The 18964-nt window shown below is 39.4% G+C and overlaps 2 protein-coding genes across 2 annotated transcripts in view; both read left to right on the top strand.

Annotated features, from left to right (window-relative positions):
• The window catches only part of tspan4a (tetraspanin 4a), a 213877-nt gene that overhangs the window by 9497 nt on the left and 185416 nt on the right, over positions 1-18964 (top strand). The gene's annotated exons all lie outside the window — the stretch shown is intronic.
• On the top strand, positions 12151-15669 carry LOC133419881 (E3 SUMO-protein ligase ZBED1-like). The gene is made up of 3 exons (XM_061709366.1): positions 12151-13271; positions 13986-14614; positions 14708-15669. The coding sequence occupies exons 1-3, from the start codon at positions 12422-12424 to the stop codon at positions 15089-15091; spliced, it is 1863 nt and encodes a 620-aa protein (XP_061565350.1). The 5' UTR covers positions 12151-12421; the 3' UTR covers positions 15092-15669.

Below are 18964 nucleotides of genomic sequence, written 5' to 3'. Positions count from 1 at the left end.
CAATACTGCATGAAATGATTATATTTAATGTAGTAGTCATCTCTAATTAATAACAAAGACTTATCACCAAAATCTGCTTGTTGCTCTTGCTCTTCAAAGATCGAAAAACTCCAAATGCTCTCACCAACTTTAATCTTTCGGTTCAATCTCTCCGCCTCTTCAAAATCCTTTCCAGTCCCAACAGGCAATTTTGCTTTCTGTAAAATCACCACAAACATTTACAGTGTAGCAACATACTCATAGAGTAGGTTGCAAAAGTTTGAATAACCTTCAAAATGTATGCTTTTTAAAGTTAACAATTATACTTTTTGAAGCTTTTTTTAAAACAAGAATAGTGTCATATTATTTTCGTACCAGTCGACAAAAAAAAACAACCCAAAAGAGAGTTTGGTTACTACAGTGCATTTGAGCTATCAGATTATTTAATTCGTCTAACTTTAAGGCCTTTAAGCTTTTTTGCAATCATTGCTGCAAAAATCCAAGTGCCAATCAAATATTACTCCCTGCAAGCATTAAAAGACCTTCAGAAAGATTTGGCAGACTTAAGGGTAGTATTACATGCTTCCACTCTCTAGCCCCATGGCACAAATATTACCTTTTATAGTATAGTTTTCTAAAAAAATCATTAAATGTGTCCCCATCACATTATTCACTGTTAAAAGTTGACGAATGATACCTGGTTGTCTGTCTATATATGTAGCTGTGTGATAGACTGGCGACCTGTCCAGGGTGTACCGCTGCCTCTCCCCTGTAATGAGCTGGGATAGACTCCAGCAGACCCCCGTGATCCTGCAAAGGATAAAACGGGTATAGGAACTGGATGGATGGAAGTTGGCAAGTGAAGAATTCTACAGTCAAACATTCTTGTAGCATATGACAGGGAAGAAAAAAGAATAGCAGTAAATACAAATATTACTAAAAAACTGCACACATTCATGTATATCCATACATACTTATACACACACCCAGCATGAACAGTCTAGTATAGGTGAATGATTTTTCAAAAGGTGTATGAGCCATATTTATTTTTGTATAATGTCATGTAATTTTGCTCCATGCCACTAGGGGGCTGTATTTGCCGTGTGGCTCAGCTGATTCTGGGTCAGCTGGGTTATGCCATTTAACCTGGGGAAACCCAAACACAGGTGTTGCTGATTGGAGAAGGAAACAGTTTCCGACTGTACCTAGTGTGTGCGTAGGATGTATCTAGTTTTTGCTTATGTGTTTTTGGATGTGAGCAATTCCGTTTGTTGTTTTTGTTAAGTTTTATGAGTTAAAGTTAAAGGGGACCTATTATGGCATCTAATACCTATTTTAAACAGACCTTGAATGTCTTAAAAGGAAACTTTTGATTTTTTTTGCTAAATAAATTAGAAATTCAGCCTCTGAGCCATGTCTTTAGCATCCCATTCTCTAACCTCATTATCTATGCGGGCTATGATAATGAGGCACAGTGCTGATTGGCTGCCTGAATGACGCGTAGCAGGGGAGGGCATAAAGCATCACTTGTGTTTTTTACAAACAACAACAGAGCAATTCGCATGTCTAGCTTGAATAGACGCCATCACGATAAACCGCTACGAAAAAATGGCAGAAGCTCTGGCCGGCGGAGTTGTTGTTCTTGTTCCAGCCAGAGTTAGTTGTGGGCATGGTTTCACGCATCGCTCTCGTCGTTACGTAACTAAAGGGAGCAGAATCTGAACGGCTCGTAGAAGCCACATCACACTGGATGGCGGCTGTACAGACACTGCAGAATTTGGTTGCTTTCCTCCTTCTCTGAGTTAGCAGGCTGAGGGGAGACCACTTTATATATGTTAAAGCAAGAGAAAACGTGTTTTTCATAATAGGTCCCCTTTAAAGGAGCATGAGGCTCCTTTTAAGAAATGAGACTCATTAGCGCCACCCTTCGCCACGACGGCCGTCGGGGGTACTGCAGCCAACAGTGAAGCCGGCACGGGAGAACGGGGAGATCGTGCATGCAGCGTCATGTAACGTAACGTAACATCGACGTAACGACGTAACATCCGCAGGACAGCGCGGGAAATACCAGCACATTTTGCAGCACACAGTCTGTTCAAGGCAACGGACAGATATGCTAGAGGGCTCATTCTTTTTGGTTTCGAACGCTTCATCTGACATTATTACTAGAAAACTTAAAACGTATACGAATTTTTTTCATAAATCCTGCCTCAATCCTGCCTCATGCTCCTTTAAGAAAAATAAACCTGTGAAGCAATTGTGAATCAAATAAAACCTTTGGTCTGATATGTTTGGAGCGCGCTGGGCGCACGTCTAAACTAAATATTCCGTATTGGCAACCAGTACTAGACTTTGTTTAGGACTTAGTCCGTACAAAAGGTGAGGAAGTTTTTTGTATGTTTCAAACATAATGCACATTGTGTGTAAAGTGGTTGTTGCATGACATACTTATGTAAGTCTGGCATGTGACAAAGAGTCTGACAAAAAGAAACTGTTCATCAGAAAGGCTCAAATGACATGGAGCCTTCTAACTGAGAAGAAATAGTCCATACGTAGGCTGAGTGGTCCCACTGGTCCCCATCATAAAGCTGGCATCCCCGTTCCTGTATCCACTGGTTTGGACAAGTGCCATTGATTGAAAGGAAAACTATTATCAATGATCTTCCTTCTGCATCTAGAAGGATTATCGGCTGCAGAGCCTTCATGTCTGCTGCAGAGCAGTTCCCCACATCTCACTAGTTGTGTTTCCATGACCTCTAGATTTACACAAAACCTAAATATCGCAAAGAAAAAGGTGTAATGGAAACGCATCTAATTTGGAAAAAAACCCTTTTTACATTTTTTTTTCTTTTTGTCAGACATATCAATAATTCAGTTTACCGCAAAATGTAAAGCACATTTGCTCTGGCAACTGATGTAACTTAGACGGTCAATCTAAAGTCGTCAAAATCTACTTGCCTTCTGTTTTTGACGTCATTAATACGATTTAGTTGTGCTATAACACTACTTAATCATTATGGATTACTACATTACATAAGGGCTTTGCCTCTGAGTTTATCATTTGAATGGCACTTCTTTTTAATTGTTTTGAAGAGAGGTTCTTGCAGGACAAGACAGAGTTACAAGAGAACTAGGAGAGTTACAATCATAGTAAGAAAAACTGTTCAGTGGAAACACAGACCTCCTGCAGCAGTACCTTTATTACAAATTCAGAGTTTCGATTTTTTTCTTTTAGGAAAAAGTGTAATGGAAAAGCAGTTACTATGACCCCTGAGGTGTGAACTCTCTCTACACACACCTGTACATTAATGTAACGACTCACATTTCCTGCAGATCTGTAGAATGATGCAAGGAGTCTAATTTTCCGCGCATTAATGCTGAGGTTATGTATGCACCAGGCAACCAGTTGACCCAGCTCTAGCTTGTATGCTGAGATATTGTTGTGGGAGGAAAGTACCACCACTGCTGTGTCATCTGTGAACTTGATGATATGGTTGCTTGGGTGTGTAGTTGAGCAGCCAAACCCCTGTGGGGAGCTGATGTTGAGAACAATGGGTAAGGAAATTATGTTGTGGATCTTTACAGTCCGTTTTCTGTCTGCTAAAAAATTCAATACTTAACTGCATCTCCTTTGTCTCCACTTTATGCAGCAATGTTTGTGGGATGGTAGTATTGAAAACAGAGCTGGAATCTAGCGTTAAAAATGTGCTCCTGCTCTCCTTGCAAAGGCCGAATGTTCAACAGATAAGATGGCATCTGCAACCTGCAACATCCAAAATGAACTGTTAGTATTGAGAGAAATAAGTAAAGATCCTGACTTTAGACCGAACAAGGAAGTGGGTATATTTAAAATTTGTAGCAAAAAAGGATTGAGTATATTCGGACAGTTAATAGATAAAAAAGGTATTGTGGAATTTACATTATTACAACAAGAATATGATCTGCCATCCTCCCATAACTTCTATGTTAGAAGTTATCTGGAAAACAGTGATATACAGAAGAAAACAATTAGAGACTTTCATCCTTTGATTCGATTTTTAGTCAAGAATTATAAGTGTGTGAATGTTAAACATCATATATCTGTACTATATAACATCTTAGAAAGGGATGACGAACCAGAAGAACTGAGACAAAAAATAAGATGGCAAGAAGAACTCGATCTTATTTTATCTAAACCCGATTGGGAAGATATAAGCTCATCCTCAAATAAAACAACTGCATCTCTGTTTTGGCGAGAATATGCATGGAAGATTCAGATGAGATATTTTTTAACACCTGTCCACCAAGCTAAATTCCAGCAACATCAAAATGTTGGCGGGATTGTGGTGAAAACCATGCTGATTACAGTCACATCTTCTGGTCCTGTCCTATTTTGAAAACGTATTGGTCAAGTATTTGTAAAGAAATCTGTTGTATTTTGAAATTGGACTTAAATATCGATTATGAGTTTGCTTTGTTAGGGAAAATGCCAAAAGAGATAGTTAGTTAAAACTGAGGATAAGTACCTTATGAGAATTTTAAGAATAACAGCTCCTAAACTCATAACAAAAAACTGTCCGGTTTTAGAGAAATGGCGAGACTTAATGGAACAAGTAAAAGAAATGGAGCAATTAACGTATAAAATCAGAGGAAATCTTTGGATGAGACACATGCTGTGGGCTAAATGGGAGAGCTACTGTATATAAAAAATGGGGGTGAAATGCTAAGATAGTATAAGACATGAAGAGATCTAACTGCACCTAAAAGCTTAGTATGCTGAGGCGGTCAATGGATTATTTGACGGATAGATACATGGAGGAGTCAACAACTGAACGGGGAGCACTTAACGTTTTTTGTTTGTTTATGTTTTTTTTTTTTTTTAGTTATTATCTTTGGAGGTATTGTCATGTACTTGCTTGTTTACTTGCTCTCATGGTGCGTCTCTCTCCCTCTAGTTGTATTGTGTTTATGAAATAAGAATGGAAATGAGGATTTGTAAAAATATGAATTTTGGTGTATACATAAACGATAGTGAAGTTTAAGGGATGTATAGGGGAGGGAGGTAACAGGGGGGTTAGAAGGTATTTAGAGGCATGTTATTCCTCTTTTTGTTTTGTTTTTGTTTGTTGTTGTTGTTTAGATATGTCCTTTTAATATTTTTTTCCTTTTTGTGTACATGTTGAGGTTGGTGTCTGTCTTATGTCTATATGTATTTTAGTGTTTTTTTTTGTTATTGTTATACTGAACGTCACTATGGTGTGGCACATTATAGAAAAGAAAAGATGGCATCTGCAGCAGACCTTTCCCCCTTGTTTTCCCCATTGGTGTGGGTCAACACTGAAAACATTTTCCCTTGATTTGTTCCATGACCAGACACTCAAAGCACTTCATCACTACTGAGGATGAGTGCTGATAGGTGATAGTCATATCATTGACGAGGTCATTGGATGACGCGTCATAGTATGATTGTTGAACATCTATTCAAGCATTATGCATTTCATCAGAGTTTAATGAACTAACAAAGACAAAATACAATGTTTTGGCTGCAATTGGAACATGCATGTTTAAAGAGGAAAGAAGAAGAAAAGGCACACATTTTCAGACGTTACTTAGATATATTGATCATTGGTTGGGCCTCTGTTGCAGGCAGCAGCAGGATAACATTTATAAGCTAGTGGAAGGACTGTGTTGAATTAGCAAATTGTGCAAACAGACATTCTACCATCTTAAAAAAAACAAACAAAAAAGAGATGAAAGGGTAAATTGATTCTAGATCAGGATAGTGATCTTAAAAACATGCTGAAATCAATACCTGGAGAGACTTCAAAGCATAACTGTTGGTGAGTGAATATCCAAGAAGAGCGAATATTAAACTAGAAGCTTCTAATATTATTCCGTCAAGAAAAGTTACACTCCACTTGTTTTCTATCCCTGTGACCCAGACACGTGTCCAGGGTGTACCCTGGCCTTTCACCCAAAGGGAGCAGGGACGGGCTCCACCAGATCCTTCTGACCCTGAATAGGAACAATTTTGTATACAGTATGGCTGGATGGAAGAAATATTTGCTTCTCATCAAATATTTGTCACCAAAAGTGTTGTCCAATGTTACTTTCATTGGCTAAAATCTCCCAAAGTAACTTTGAACTCCCATCCCATTGCCTCTTGTGACAATGGCATATTACTTTATGGCCATGTGTCACACATCACGAAGGATGGAGCTAACTCTGAGCTAAAGTGGATATCAAGGCAAATGGGAATAAGAAGCTTTTGAAAGTAATGACAAGAGACAATGTGTGAGGACTTTTATAACACCTCCATTCAGGCTTTCCTTTCCCCTGATTGTGAGAAAATCTAGAAACCATAGAGTTTGGCATCTATCCATCACTCGCTCTCTTTATCTGTACCTATCCATCTATCATTACATGGGAGCAGTGCTATCTATTTTTCTTTTAAAAAGTACTCATTATTGGATTGCTAAATAGGCCTTATTATTTTGAAAACATCACATAAAGAACGCTGACTAATAGAGTACTTCTTTTCATGCCCGTTTTGGAAGATTCATCTAATCATTGACTCAATCAGCTCATCGTTGATAATGTCACGTCATTGGACCACTTATGCATTCATTTTGCCAGCACTGTAAATAACCTCCATGCAGATGCATATATTACTTTAATTATCCTGCTTTTTGTAAAGTCTGCTGTGTGTGTTGTTAATCATCATCAGATACAAATTAGTTGCTAAATAGTTGTGCTCTGCACAGGACCTATGAAGGCTTATGGCCTCAAGGCCAGATTATCTGAGCAAAGTAACTGATCTTTCTTGTTGTTAACAAGATGACCTGGAGAGATACAAAATGACCCAGAAGAGACTTAATATAACAAAATGATCACAGACAAGTACAAGATACAAAATTACCAACGAGAAACAGAAACTGACATACAAGACAGAAAAACAGAGACACATACCCGGCCAATTACACTGTTGGCATGAGGCTGATTTAGCAGCACTTTAATACAATACTTCCTAAACTGCAACATTTTCAGTTAAGATAAAATTTTGAGTCCACATCATTTTGAGTAGAGATAAATTTGACTAATTTATATCCCCATCAGTGACGTGCAGGTAGGTTAAAAAACGTCCAGCGATCACCCAATGTTTTCAGCCAACCTGGAACCACAAATTTTGATGAATACAAAAGTACCCGACCTGTTATGCGACCCAGTTTTTTTTCTTTTAAAAAGTCAAAAAAAGGTACGCTCTTGATTAATCATTGTCTTAGGGTTATATGAACAGCAAACAGAAGTGTTGATATGTTCATGTCCATATAGTCTATAGGGGTTTTTGTGACCAATTCTTGGATATTTTTGAAACATATTGATGCTGTTACTGGCATTCGTTATCTTGTTCCCCTGCGCTATAATAATCATGGTCTGTCAAAACCGAAACATTCAAGCATTGATGATCAAACCAACAAATATGATCTCCAAATATGATTTCCTCAAATTTCTCCCAGATTTGACTTTTTTTATGTGTACCTTATGTTCAATTCCCCCGTATTCAACTCCATCACCTGTGCAGGTGTCACACACACCTGCACAGGTGTGGAAAACTCAAGCTGCATCTTTGTGCCAATCAGCCAAGGATGTCTTAGTATTCATGACTTACGTGGCGTTTTCCGTTTTTTATATGCTAAAAAATTTGTGTTTAAATATTAATTTTCAAAGCACAATAATTAGTTTAACCAGCCCGACCGAACCCGAACCGAATATTGTTATGCATGCTTTTGTCTGATTCGTTACACGGTGACCACCAGTGACTGTGGTTGAAAGCTTAGTTTAGATCAGCCTGCCTCATGACTCACTCCTACTCCTGCAGGTCTGATGTGGGAGGTGATTGTTACTCTCCCCTCAAAGCACATCTCAAGAGGGGATCAGAAAGTCAAGTTGAATACTGATGAGTTATCTGTAAGTTAAGTTTAGGACGACATCGACTGATTTTTCTCTAATGGAAGCACCAGTCCCCCCCCCACACATAGCAGATGGATTAAGGATGTTCTGTTATACATACAATTAGAAAAGATCAAATTCACACTGAGAGGCTCCCTGGTGAAGTTTTGGAAAATATGGCTCCCCTTCTTAGTCTATTACGATAGGCTACAAATATTGAATTGGGATGAGCAATAATCTGAATTGGGTTTAGGAATGTCTTGGACTGCCATACCTAGCCCTGTTCACATGTCAGGCTACAATCTGCGTACAATCTGTTTTTGTATTATTGTACTGTAGGTTTTTTTTTTTTTTTTTCTCTGCACATTTATATATTATTTTGTACAGCCATGCAATTGTGGGTGGGTTGGGGTTTAAAAGATGGCATATTTGATAGGGTTGGTTTTGATTTCTGTTTTTTTTTTTACCATTCTGTTATTGCCTAAAAAATACAAATAAAAAGATTTATAAAAAAAAAAAAGTTTAGGACGACATAATTCAAGTTTCGACTACTGAAACTAGCAAAATTAATGAACACACAAATGACCTCAAATGCTCAGTGAATAAAAACACACTGAGTACCCAGTGCTTGAAAAGAATATCCCTTTATCACTGCTTCCTAGAGGTTCCTGGTCTAAAACAAAAAATATTCAACTTTGAAAAGTAAGTGCAGTGGTTTGGAAAAAAAAGTTCTAGAAGTTGAACAAAAAAAAAATCAATGAAACATATTAGAAGAATTGAAGATTGAATCTTATACAGTGTCATTGAGAAATGAGCTGAAAACATCCTCACAAAAGTGAGACATGTGTAGAGCCGCACCTCGAGAGAGAGAGAGAGTCATTTGAGTAATTGACATGCTTCACCAGCTTGAAAGTCCCCAGGAGCTCGTTAGAGACCCAACGGTGCCACCTTGTTCAGTGATACTACAGTTCCAGAAGAGCCAGAGATGCTTAATGGAGATTTTAAAAAAACTACACCTTTGCTTCAGAGAAGTTCTGACAGCTATAGAAGAGGCTCCTCGCCAGATAAGAGGAAAAGTCTGCCTTTTTCATAGATTCGCTGGAGGTCTTTGCTGATTTGAACTATTGATTGTAATTTCTTCATGAAGAGAAGGCAGAAGCATCGTCCTCTTGGAATTCACATCTATGCATACAGGACTTCTTTTTTTTACTTCTGTTATTATCCTTTTAGATATTACTTTATACTTATTATTGAACCTTTTTTTAAGGAAGAAAAAACAAAGCATGCAGGAGTTAGTCCCTTTTTATTTATTTATTTGTTTTTCTCTGACCAATCAGCAACAACCTATTGTCTCATTTATGTATTAAATCTGTGTACTGTAAATTACATTGATTCTTATATTAAAACTTTTAATCACTGTCATTATTTATTATTATTTTTTTCTTTTCTTAAACCTTTGTTACAATATTGTTAACTATGTGAAGGATCCCTTCACATAGGGGGGTCAAGGGCCTTGCTTAGGGGCCGACAGCGGTTCACCTCGGTTTCCAACCCAGGGACTTGAACCTGGGTCCTCCAGGTCCACCTCTGTAACCACTCCACCATTCATATCATTCATATCAAGCGAACATAAAGCCATCTTACTAAAAATACATATTAGCACTGTAATACTAACTCTTACATATAAATTACTGGATGCTTAATAGATCCTTATCAGAGCGTCAATACTTTAAACCACAAACATTATTAGAAACTACCACGGACAGTGAATGTTAAGAGTTATGCTGGGAATTGATGAAGTTTGAAATAAGGAACTTTTCATAGGGAAAAAGATGGCCCCTAATAGGAAGAAAAAACAAAACAAAATATAATTCGTATCGTCAACTAATGAGGTCTAAGAAAATACAATTTTGTACAGTCACGTAATGATCAGCGGCTCAACTATAGAGAACTCAGATACTATTTCACAGTATGTCTCCAAAATCTATCAGGAACTCTTCACATCTGAACACCAACCCCTCACAGAATCCAGTCTTTTATTAAAGATATTACCGGCAGCTAAATATAAACTATATACTGATTGCCATATTTCTTTAAAAAGTGTAAAAGATAAGAACTCATCAGGTAATGGTTGTGTCACCAAGTAAATGTAGAAGGCTTTTGATGTTGTTCTTTATGATAAATTAAATGCTTGACGAAAAGGAACTACCTGCATTACCTGAACAAGGAGTCATCAACCCAATAAATAAACTTTTCTTATCGATAATTTGAGAGCCATTACCCTACTGAATAATGATTATTAATTATTTGCACATATTCTTAGGAAAAGACTGACTTTAAAATTGGATTTTGTAGACGGAGAACAAAATGGCTTTATGCAGGACAGCATTACATATACATGATAGATTACAGTTACTTCATATTGGATGTAATTTTGATACTTTTCATTGACTTTTATAAAACATAACTTGATCATGAAGTTATGTTTAAGACATAAATGTTTTGGGGAATTCTTTTTGAATGCTGTAAAGACACTACAGTGATGGAATTACTCAGTAAAGTTTGTGCATGGAACAACAAAAACTATTTCAGAGAAGTTGTTCAGTCTCCCCATCTATACGTGTATAAGTCACATAAATGACGCTCGCTCATGTTAAAATGTATGTGTTTCACGGAATTACTAAGTGAATTTAGTTTCTGTCAACTCGCAGATGATGCATCATTATTTTCATGATGCAGAAATGAAACCCCCGAAGCCTTTTCTGTAGCGTTTGGTCTTAAAATGACCTTGGTATTAAACTTTGTAAAGATGAAGATGAAGATAAAGATGAAGGAACGTGCACGAAACTGAACTTTTATCTGATCATCATCAAACCAAACTGATTCAACATGTTTACTTGGAGGGATCTTTACAAAGAATAATATTACTTTCAAAAGCTAAGGTGGTCATTCTATAAACGGTTGGCACACCACTTAAGCACACCAACACAACACACAAAATTATTAATTAATAATCTGTTAAAGCATTGAGCTTTGTTTATTCAGAGGTGGTTGGATCACAAAATTATTCAAGTTCCAAAACCTTTATATGAAAATTATTTCTTAGTTATTGTGAATTTCTTGATGATATAGCCTGAAGTTGCTGTTACAACACAAAAAATATGTTCTGGAATCTGATGCCTTTCCCAAAGGTGCCGTATAGTCAGTCTACAAATTGGGAAATGAATATGTTTATTGGTCATTTGAACATTCTGAAAAAAAAAAAGAAATATGCAAATGTCCTGATGTGCAATGCTCTGAGCAAATAATATACCACCAGCATAAATGAATCAGTCCCCTGTATATGGTAATCAGAATTCAGGAAAAAAAGTAACACTATGAGAACATACAAAATTATAGACTGATCTTTTTTCTTATTCCCTATTTGTAATGGAGATATTATTAGAATGCATAACTCACAACCCCCACCATATCCCCTCCTTGAAACAGCTACGTTTGATAATGCTTGCGTTATTATTGGACCCTTATGTTATATACTCTCTCTCTCTCTCTCTCTCTCTTGCTCTCTCTCTCTCTCTCTCTCTTAGAGAGAGAGAGAGCACAATTCAACACCGAGGTGATTCAAAGTACTTTACAGAGACATTAAAACATAAATGAAAAGCATGATTTAAAAAGAAAAAAATACAAACGATACAAATCAGTAGTTACATTTGATTACGTTTTGGGAGTGCAGATTTAGAGCTGTATTCAAATGCAGTGTTTCAAGTGATTTGAGGCTCTCTGGGAGTTGATAAAACTGATAAAAAAAACGGATCTAGATGACCTGAGGGGTCTGGAAGGTTCAATTTCAATTTTTCAATTCAATTTTATTTATATAGCGTCTAATACAACAGAGTTGTCTCTACACGCTTTCCAGAGACCCATACCCAGAACATGACCCCCGAGCAGTTATTACATAAACAATGGCAGGTAAAAACTCCCCTAGTGGGAGAAAAACCTTAAGCCAAACAGTGGCAAGGAAAAACTCCCCTTTAGGAGGGAAGAAACCTTGAGCAGGACCAGGCTCATCAGGGGGGACCCTCCTGCCGAGGGCCAGACTGGTGGGTCAGGGACGGCAACAGCACAGCAGGCAGGTGGAAGCAGCAACGGGATGACCAGGGGTGGGGACCGCAGGCCAGCACGCAGCTCCCGAAGCTCCGGCCCAATCAGCAAGTCCCAGGTTGGGGTGCAGGGTAGGGCTGAACGATTAATTGCATTTGCGATAATATCGCGATGTGATAAAACGAGATTTTCTAACCGCAAAGGCTGCGATTTGACTGGTCACGTGATCTGATCATGTAAAGGCTGATTTATGGTTCCGCGTTATGCGTGCGCGTCGCCGCGTAACCTACGGCGTAGGCTACGCCGTCGATTTAAGGCGGAACCATAAATCAGGCTTGACGCACGAGGGAGCAGAGTGGGAAGGCAGAGCCGGGAGAGAAAAAAAGTCAACGTCGCCGCGTACATATTTACAATGGCCTCCGGCTCTGCAGAAGCTGACACAGCGGAAAGCTTGGTACCCAAGAGAAGCAGCACGTCAGCTGTATGGAATTATTTTGGATTTAAAAGGGAAGATGCTGCGCAACGTCAGGTATTTTGCAAAACGTGCCTTGCTGCGGTGGCTACCTCACGAGGTAACACCACGAACCTGTTCCAGCATTTAAAAAAACACCACAAAGCCACGTATGATAGTTGCATGGCTAGAATGCCAACGACCAGTGCTTCACCTAAGCCAAGTACCAGCCGACAGGGATCACTGACCGACCTGTTCGAGAGTATTACTCCTTACGAGCATAACTCGAAGCGGCACGCAGAAATAACTCTGGCAATAACGGAGTTCATAGCCAAGGACATGATGCCCATTCGTGTAGTGACCACACCTGGGTTTATTGATTTGGTACGCACACTGGATAAGCGGTACCGAATGCCGTCACGCACACATTTTAGCCAGGTAGCCATACCTGCGCTATATAAAAAATGCAGACAGAGAGTTGCAGCGGAGCTGAAAACAGTGGAGTTTTTTGCAACGACCACTGATCTTTGGTCAAGCCGCACAACTGAGCCATACCAAAGTCTAACGGTGCATTTTATCGACCAAGACTTAAAACTCAAGGCTCGCTGTCTTCAAGTGTCCTACTTCCCGGACGACCACACGGGAGAAAACATTGCAGCCGGCCTGAGAGAGGGTCTCGCCGGCTGGGATCTACCGGAAGAAAACCACGTCTGCATAACGACGGACAACGCAGCTAATATGGTGCTGGCAGCACAGCTGAACGACTGGACCAGACTGCAGTGTTTTGGGCACAGATTACATCTTGCCATCGGTACGTAAATTAATATCATAACGTGTGTGTGTGTGTGTGTGTGTGTGTGTGTGTGTGTGTGTGTGTGTGTGTGTGTGTGTGTGTGTGTGTGTCTCTCTCTGAACAGGACTGTCTCAGAAAATTAGAATATTGTGATAAAGTTCTTTATTTTCTGTAATTCAATTAAAAAAACAAAAATGTCATACATTCTGGATTCATTACAAATTAACTGAAATATTACAAGCCTTTTATTATTTTAATATTGCTGATTATGGTTTACAGTTTAAGATTAAGATTCCCAGAATATTCTAATTTTTTGAGATAGGATATTTGAGTTTTCTTAAGCTGTAAGCCATGAATATTAAAATAATTAAAGGCTTGCAATATTTCAGTTGATTTGTAATGAATCCAGAATGTATGACATTTTTGTAATTGCATTACAGAAAATCACAATATTCTAATTTTCTGAGACAGTCCTGTATGTGTGTGTGAATGGGAATCTTAATTCTGGGAATCTTAATCTTAAACTGTAAGCCATAATCAGCAATATTAAAATAATAAAAGGCTTGTAATATTTCAGTTGATTTGTAATGAATCCAGAATGTATGACATTTTTGTTTTTTTTTAATTGAATTGAATGTGAGAGGTAGAGAATGTGTATTTATTTCAAAGTTGACAACCTTGTTTCACACAAGACAAATTGTATAAATTAAACTGTTCTATTTTGTATTACAGGACATGCACTCAAAGATGACAGAGTCTCAAGAGCAGTAGGGCTGTGCAAGAAGGTGGTGGGGCACTTCTCCCACAGTTGGAAGAAGAAGGCAGCAATGAGTGAAGCACAGAGGGAGCTCAAACTTCCTGAGCACAGTCTTATTACTGAATGCCCAACAAGATGGGGATCCAAGGAAATGATGATTGCCAGGGTGCTAGAGCAGCTCAAAGCCATTTCGCAGGTGTTGTCCGGTGACCGATACGCACGCTCCCTCATCCCAACCTGGCAGGATATTGACGTGTTGGAGTCTATTCACAAGGCACTGCATCCTCTCCTGGACTTTACAGATGCTCTCTCAGGAGAGGAGTATGTGAGCATCTCCTACCTCAAACCAGTTCTTCACCTTCTAGCCACATCAATCCTGGCTGAAGATCAAGAGGACACTGACCTGACTAGGTCAATCAAAAATAAGGTCCTGGCATACCTCAATGAAAAGTACAAGGACCCCATCATCCAGGAGCTTTTGGATGTTGCATCCTTCCTGGATCCCAGGTTTAAAACCCGGTACATCACTGCGGACAACATTCCCACCGTTAAGACCCGACTCAAGGCTGAAATGTTGGAATCAGCAAGGCGTGCATATAACCAGGTTAGTAATAATTATGTATCTATGATATCACAAACAGATTTTATATTTATTGATTTGTAATCTATACTAATTGCTTTTTTTTTCATCTGGAAGGAGAAGAGGTCTCGAACCGAAAGCACTCAAAGTGCACAGCCCTCTGGCGAGAAGGTGAAGAAGTCTCTTGGCAGCTTCTTCAAGACTGCTGTGGCCTCTTCTGCTTCTCCCGTGCAACCTGAAGATGTCGCTGAGGCAGAGTTAAATAGTTACCTCATGACCCCTGCCATTGATGGAGAAGATGACCCCTTGGCCTGGTGGAAGGTGCACAAGATCAACTTTCCACGACTGTGCAATATGGCCCGCAAGTACCTCTGTGTCCCTGCCACAAGTGCTCCTTCAGAGCGTCTTTTCAGTGCTGGAGGGAATATCGTTACTTGCACTCGCTCATCTTTAAAACCAGCAAAAGTTGACATGCTGGTTTTCCTGGCAAAAAATCTGTGATCTCCTGAGAGCCATACAGAAGAATTTGCACTTTAATATGTTGTGTGCTGCTGTTACTGAGTGAATATATTTTCATTGAATGTTCAGGAAGGTTTTTTTTTTCCTCCTTAAAATTTAATAGTAACATACACTAGTTTGTTTTGTGTTCATCGGGAGTTAATGCCCAGTTGGTTAAAGCAGATATTTGTTGTTTTTACTTTTCCTGCACTGAAGTGTGTGTGATGTTACTGACTGGAGATCGGTAGCTTTATTTTTTATATCTGTGTATTTTATTTATTTATTTATAGACTGTCCTGCTAAGTTAGACAGTGTTTAAGAAGTGCAATCCACATGTTTACATATGTTTTGTGAAATGTGAAGTTAGACATGTTAAAGAGGTAAAGCCACAGTTTTGTTTTCTTGTTATCTGTGCTTTAAATAAATCTGATATTGTTTATTATGAAACAGATTGATTTATTGCTTGTGTAGTTGAAAAATACATGAGAAACAGGACCTTGAAAAAATAATCGCATCTTAAATCGCAATCGCAATATTGAGGAAAAAAATCGCAATTAGATTATTTTCAAAAATCGTTCAGCCTTAGTGCAGGGTCAGGGAAAGACTTGTGCTCCGTAATGCAAGCTACAAGCCACCCACGACCACGTGCAGGACAAAAGAGAGAAAAGGGAGGAGAAGGGGGGGCCAGCAACGGGATGACCAGGGGTGGGGACCGCAGGCCAGCACGCAGCTCCCGAAGCTCCGGCCCAATCAGCAAGTCCCAGGTTGGGGTGCAGGGTCGGGGAAAGACTTGTGCTCCGTAATGCAAGCTACAAGCCACCCACAACCACCTGCAGGACAAAAGAGAGAAAAGGGAGGAGAAGGGGGGGCCAGCAACGGGATGACCAGGGGTGGGGACCGCAGGCCAGCATGCAGCTCCCGAAGCTCCGGCCCAATCAGCAAGTCCCAGTTTGGGGTGCAGGGTCAGGGAAAGACTTGTGCTCCGTAATGCAAGCTACAAGCCACCCACGACCACCTGCAGGTTCCGGTGTCCGGCAAAGGATGCTGCAACATGGACAAAAGAGAGAAAAGGGAGGAGAAGGGGGGGCCAGCACAAGAAACTACAGGATTGACTCTGACACACTAAAGTTTACACTACCTAGAGATTTACCAACACCAGCTAGAGGTTTACTAAACACTAACTATAGGCTTTACTAAACAGAAATGTTTTAAGTTTAGTTTTAAAGGTGGAGGTGGTGTCAGCCTCCTTAACCCAGATTGGAAGTTGGTTCCATAGTAGTGGTGCCTGATAGCAGAACGCCCGCCCTCCAAATCTACATTTAGATACTCTAGGAACTACGAGTAAACCTGCACTCTGAGAACGGAGAGCTCTGACAGGAACATAAGGCACTATCAGGTCTTGCAAATAATGCGGAGCTAAGCCGTTTTGGGCTTTATACGCAAGTAATAGAATTTTAAACTGGATTCTGAATTTTACGGGTAACCAATGGAGCGACGCTAACACTGGAGAGACGTGGTCTCTCCTGCTAATTCCTGTCAGTACTCGTGCTGCTGCATTCTGGATCAGCTGGAGCCTATTCAGCAAATTACTTGGACATCCTGCTAACAACACATTACAGTAATCTAGTCTAGAAGATACAAACGCATGAACTAGTTTTTCTGCATCACTCTGCGAGAGGATTTTCCTAATCTTTGCAATATTACGGAGATGGAAAAAGGCTATTTTACAAACCTGATTGACATATGGTTTAAACGACAAATCCTGATCGAAAATAACACCAGGGTTTCTCACAGTTGCACTGGAAGCCATCGCAACACCATCTAATCCCTTCCTAAGATGCTCTGGACCAAGAATGATAACCTCTGTTTTATCTGAATTTAGAAGCAGGAAATTTCTGGACATCCAGTCCTTGATGTCCCTAAGACATGCCTGAAGTTTAACTAACGGTTCTGTTTCATCCGGCTTCATAGACAAGTAGAGCTGCGTATCATCAGCATAACAATGAAAGTGTATGCCGTGATTCTGGATTATACTTCCCAACGGCTGCATGTATAAACTGAACAAGATTGGCCCTAGCACTGAACCCTGCGGAACACCATAACAGACCCTTGACTGTTCTGAAGAAACCTCATGTACATGAACAAACTGGAACCTGTCAGATAGGTATGATTTAAACCAACATAGAGCTGTCCCTTTAATCCCAACAACATGCTCTAACCTGTGCAGTAAAATGCCATGATCTATAGTGTCAAAAGCAGCACTGAGGTCCAGTAGAACCAGTATGGACACTAATCCCTTATCTGAGGCCATAAGGAGGTCATTCTTGACTCGAACCAGTGCTGTCTCTGTGCTATGATGTATTCTGAACCCTGACTGAAAGACTTCAAACAGATCATTTCTATACAAATAGTCACATAACTGGCTTGAAACTGCCTTTTCCAGAATTTTAGACACAAATGGAAGGTTGGAAATTGGTCTATAATTAGCTAAGGTGTCTGGGTCAAGAGAAGGTTTTTTAAGTAAAGGTTTAATTACTGCCACTTTGAAAACCTGTGGTACATATCCTAAACTTAGGGATAGGTTAATTTGGTCCAGTATTGTCGTACCAATAAGAGAAAAAATATGCTTGAATAGTCGAGTCGGGATGGGGTCTAACATACATGTGGTTGACTTAGCTCTATTGACGAGTGAGGTCAGCTCAGGGAGGTCTATAGGATCAAAACAGTCTAGAGGCAAGTCAGAGCGTAGGGAAGTCGCTAAAGCTGAAGAAACGCCCACAACCGGCTGGTTGATTTCTTCTCTAATTCTCGCGATTTAACTGTTGAAGAAGCTCATAAAGTCCTACTGATGATGATGCATTTTGGTCCTAGACCATTCAGAGCTTTGTAGACCAGCATCAGAACTTTAAACTCCATCCTCTGATGGACATGCAGGCAGTGTAAAGACCTCAGAGCTGGACTGATGTGGTCAACAAAAGGCTAAGAGACACAACTCTCAAAGGCTTCAAATCAGGGCTAATGGATGTCCTTTTGTTTGTTGTTGATGTTGTACCCCTCTTTAGTTCATATTCAAGAACAAAGAAAAGGAAGTCCTGCTGCTTTCATTCAAGTCTTTGAGTTACCAGACCTGTGTATGACACACACCTATATAAAATAAAAAAAGTGAATTGACCTATTATAATGCTTTTTCAAAAACTGACAAAGTTTCACAAAGTCTTCAAAAAATATCTATAAGATGAGGCCAAAATACCAGAGAGATACAGTACAGTACAGATACAGTAGTAACATTTCTTTACTTCTCTATTAATAGTAGCTAGTTTAATGTAGGGAACACAACACAATGTAAAGTTAGACTGAGATAAAGATGGGGAGGCTGGATTATTCTACCCCAATTTTCTTTTCTTTTCCTCCCCAAACCAAGCGACAGGGATATGGAGCGTTTTTTAGTTGGCGGTGACTTAAAAACACAAATAAATGGTGTCAAGCACAGAAAGTTATTTTCATGATACAGTAAGTCCCATTTAAGACTTGCAAAACCCACAAAAGGCATAAAAGATACACATTTTTCTTTTTTAGTTTTACAATGGAAGGAACACAATGGACCAAATGATTTAATTTTTCTCAGATTTATGTAGATCCCGTATCAGTTTGTGGTATAATTAACATTCACGGTCTGTCACTCTTCAGTCCACAGTGACTTGTTCTCAGTGAGAAGTTACAGGGTACTTCTTTACTGCCACAGCCTGCGGATTAGTTGCCTTGGAAACAAGGGTGTTGGAAGTCAGGAGGAATGTTTTCCAATAGTTGTGTTTTCTTCTTCCAGTAGAGGACATGTCACAAAGAAGTTTTAGAAATACTGCTGACAGTGGCTTGGCA

The sequence above is a fragment of the Cololabis saira genome, chromosome 2 (assembly GCF_033807715.1).
Source record: "Cololabis saira isolate AMF1-May2022 chromosome 2, fColSai1.1, whole genome shotgun sequence".
Taxonomy (NCBI): domain Eukaryota; kingdom Metazoa; phylum Chordata; class Actinopteri; order Beloniformes; family Belonidae; genus Cololabis; species Cololabis saira.
The sequence above is the reverse complement of the archived record's forward strand: the minus strand, read 5'-3'. Positions and strand labels throughout refer to the sequence as shown.

Bases quoted from the DNA above. Each gene is read 5' to 3' on its own strand.
- LOC133419881 (XM_061709366.1), top strand. From the start codon at position 12,422: ATGGCCTCCGGCTCTGCAGAAGCTGACACAGCGGAAAGCTTGGTACCC. The intron at 13,272-13,985 runs GTACGTAAATTA...TTTGTATTACAG, and splicing joins CAGATTACATCTTGCCATCG to GACATGCACTCAAAGATGAC. The intron at 14,615-14,707 runs GTTAGTAATAAT...TTCATCTGGAAG, and splicing joins CAAGGCGTGCATATAACCAG to GAGAAGAGGTCTCGAACCGA.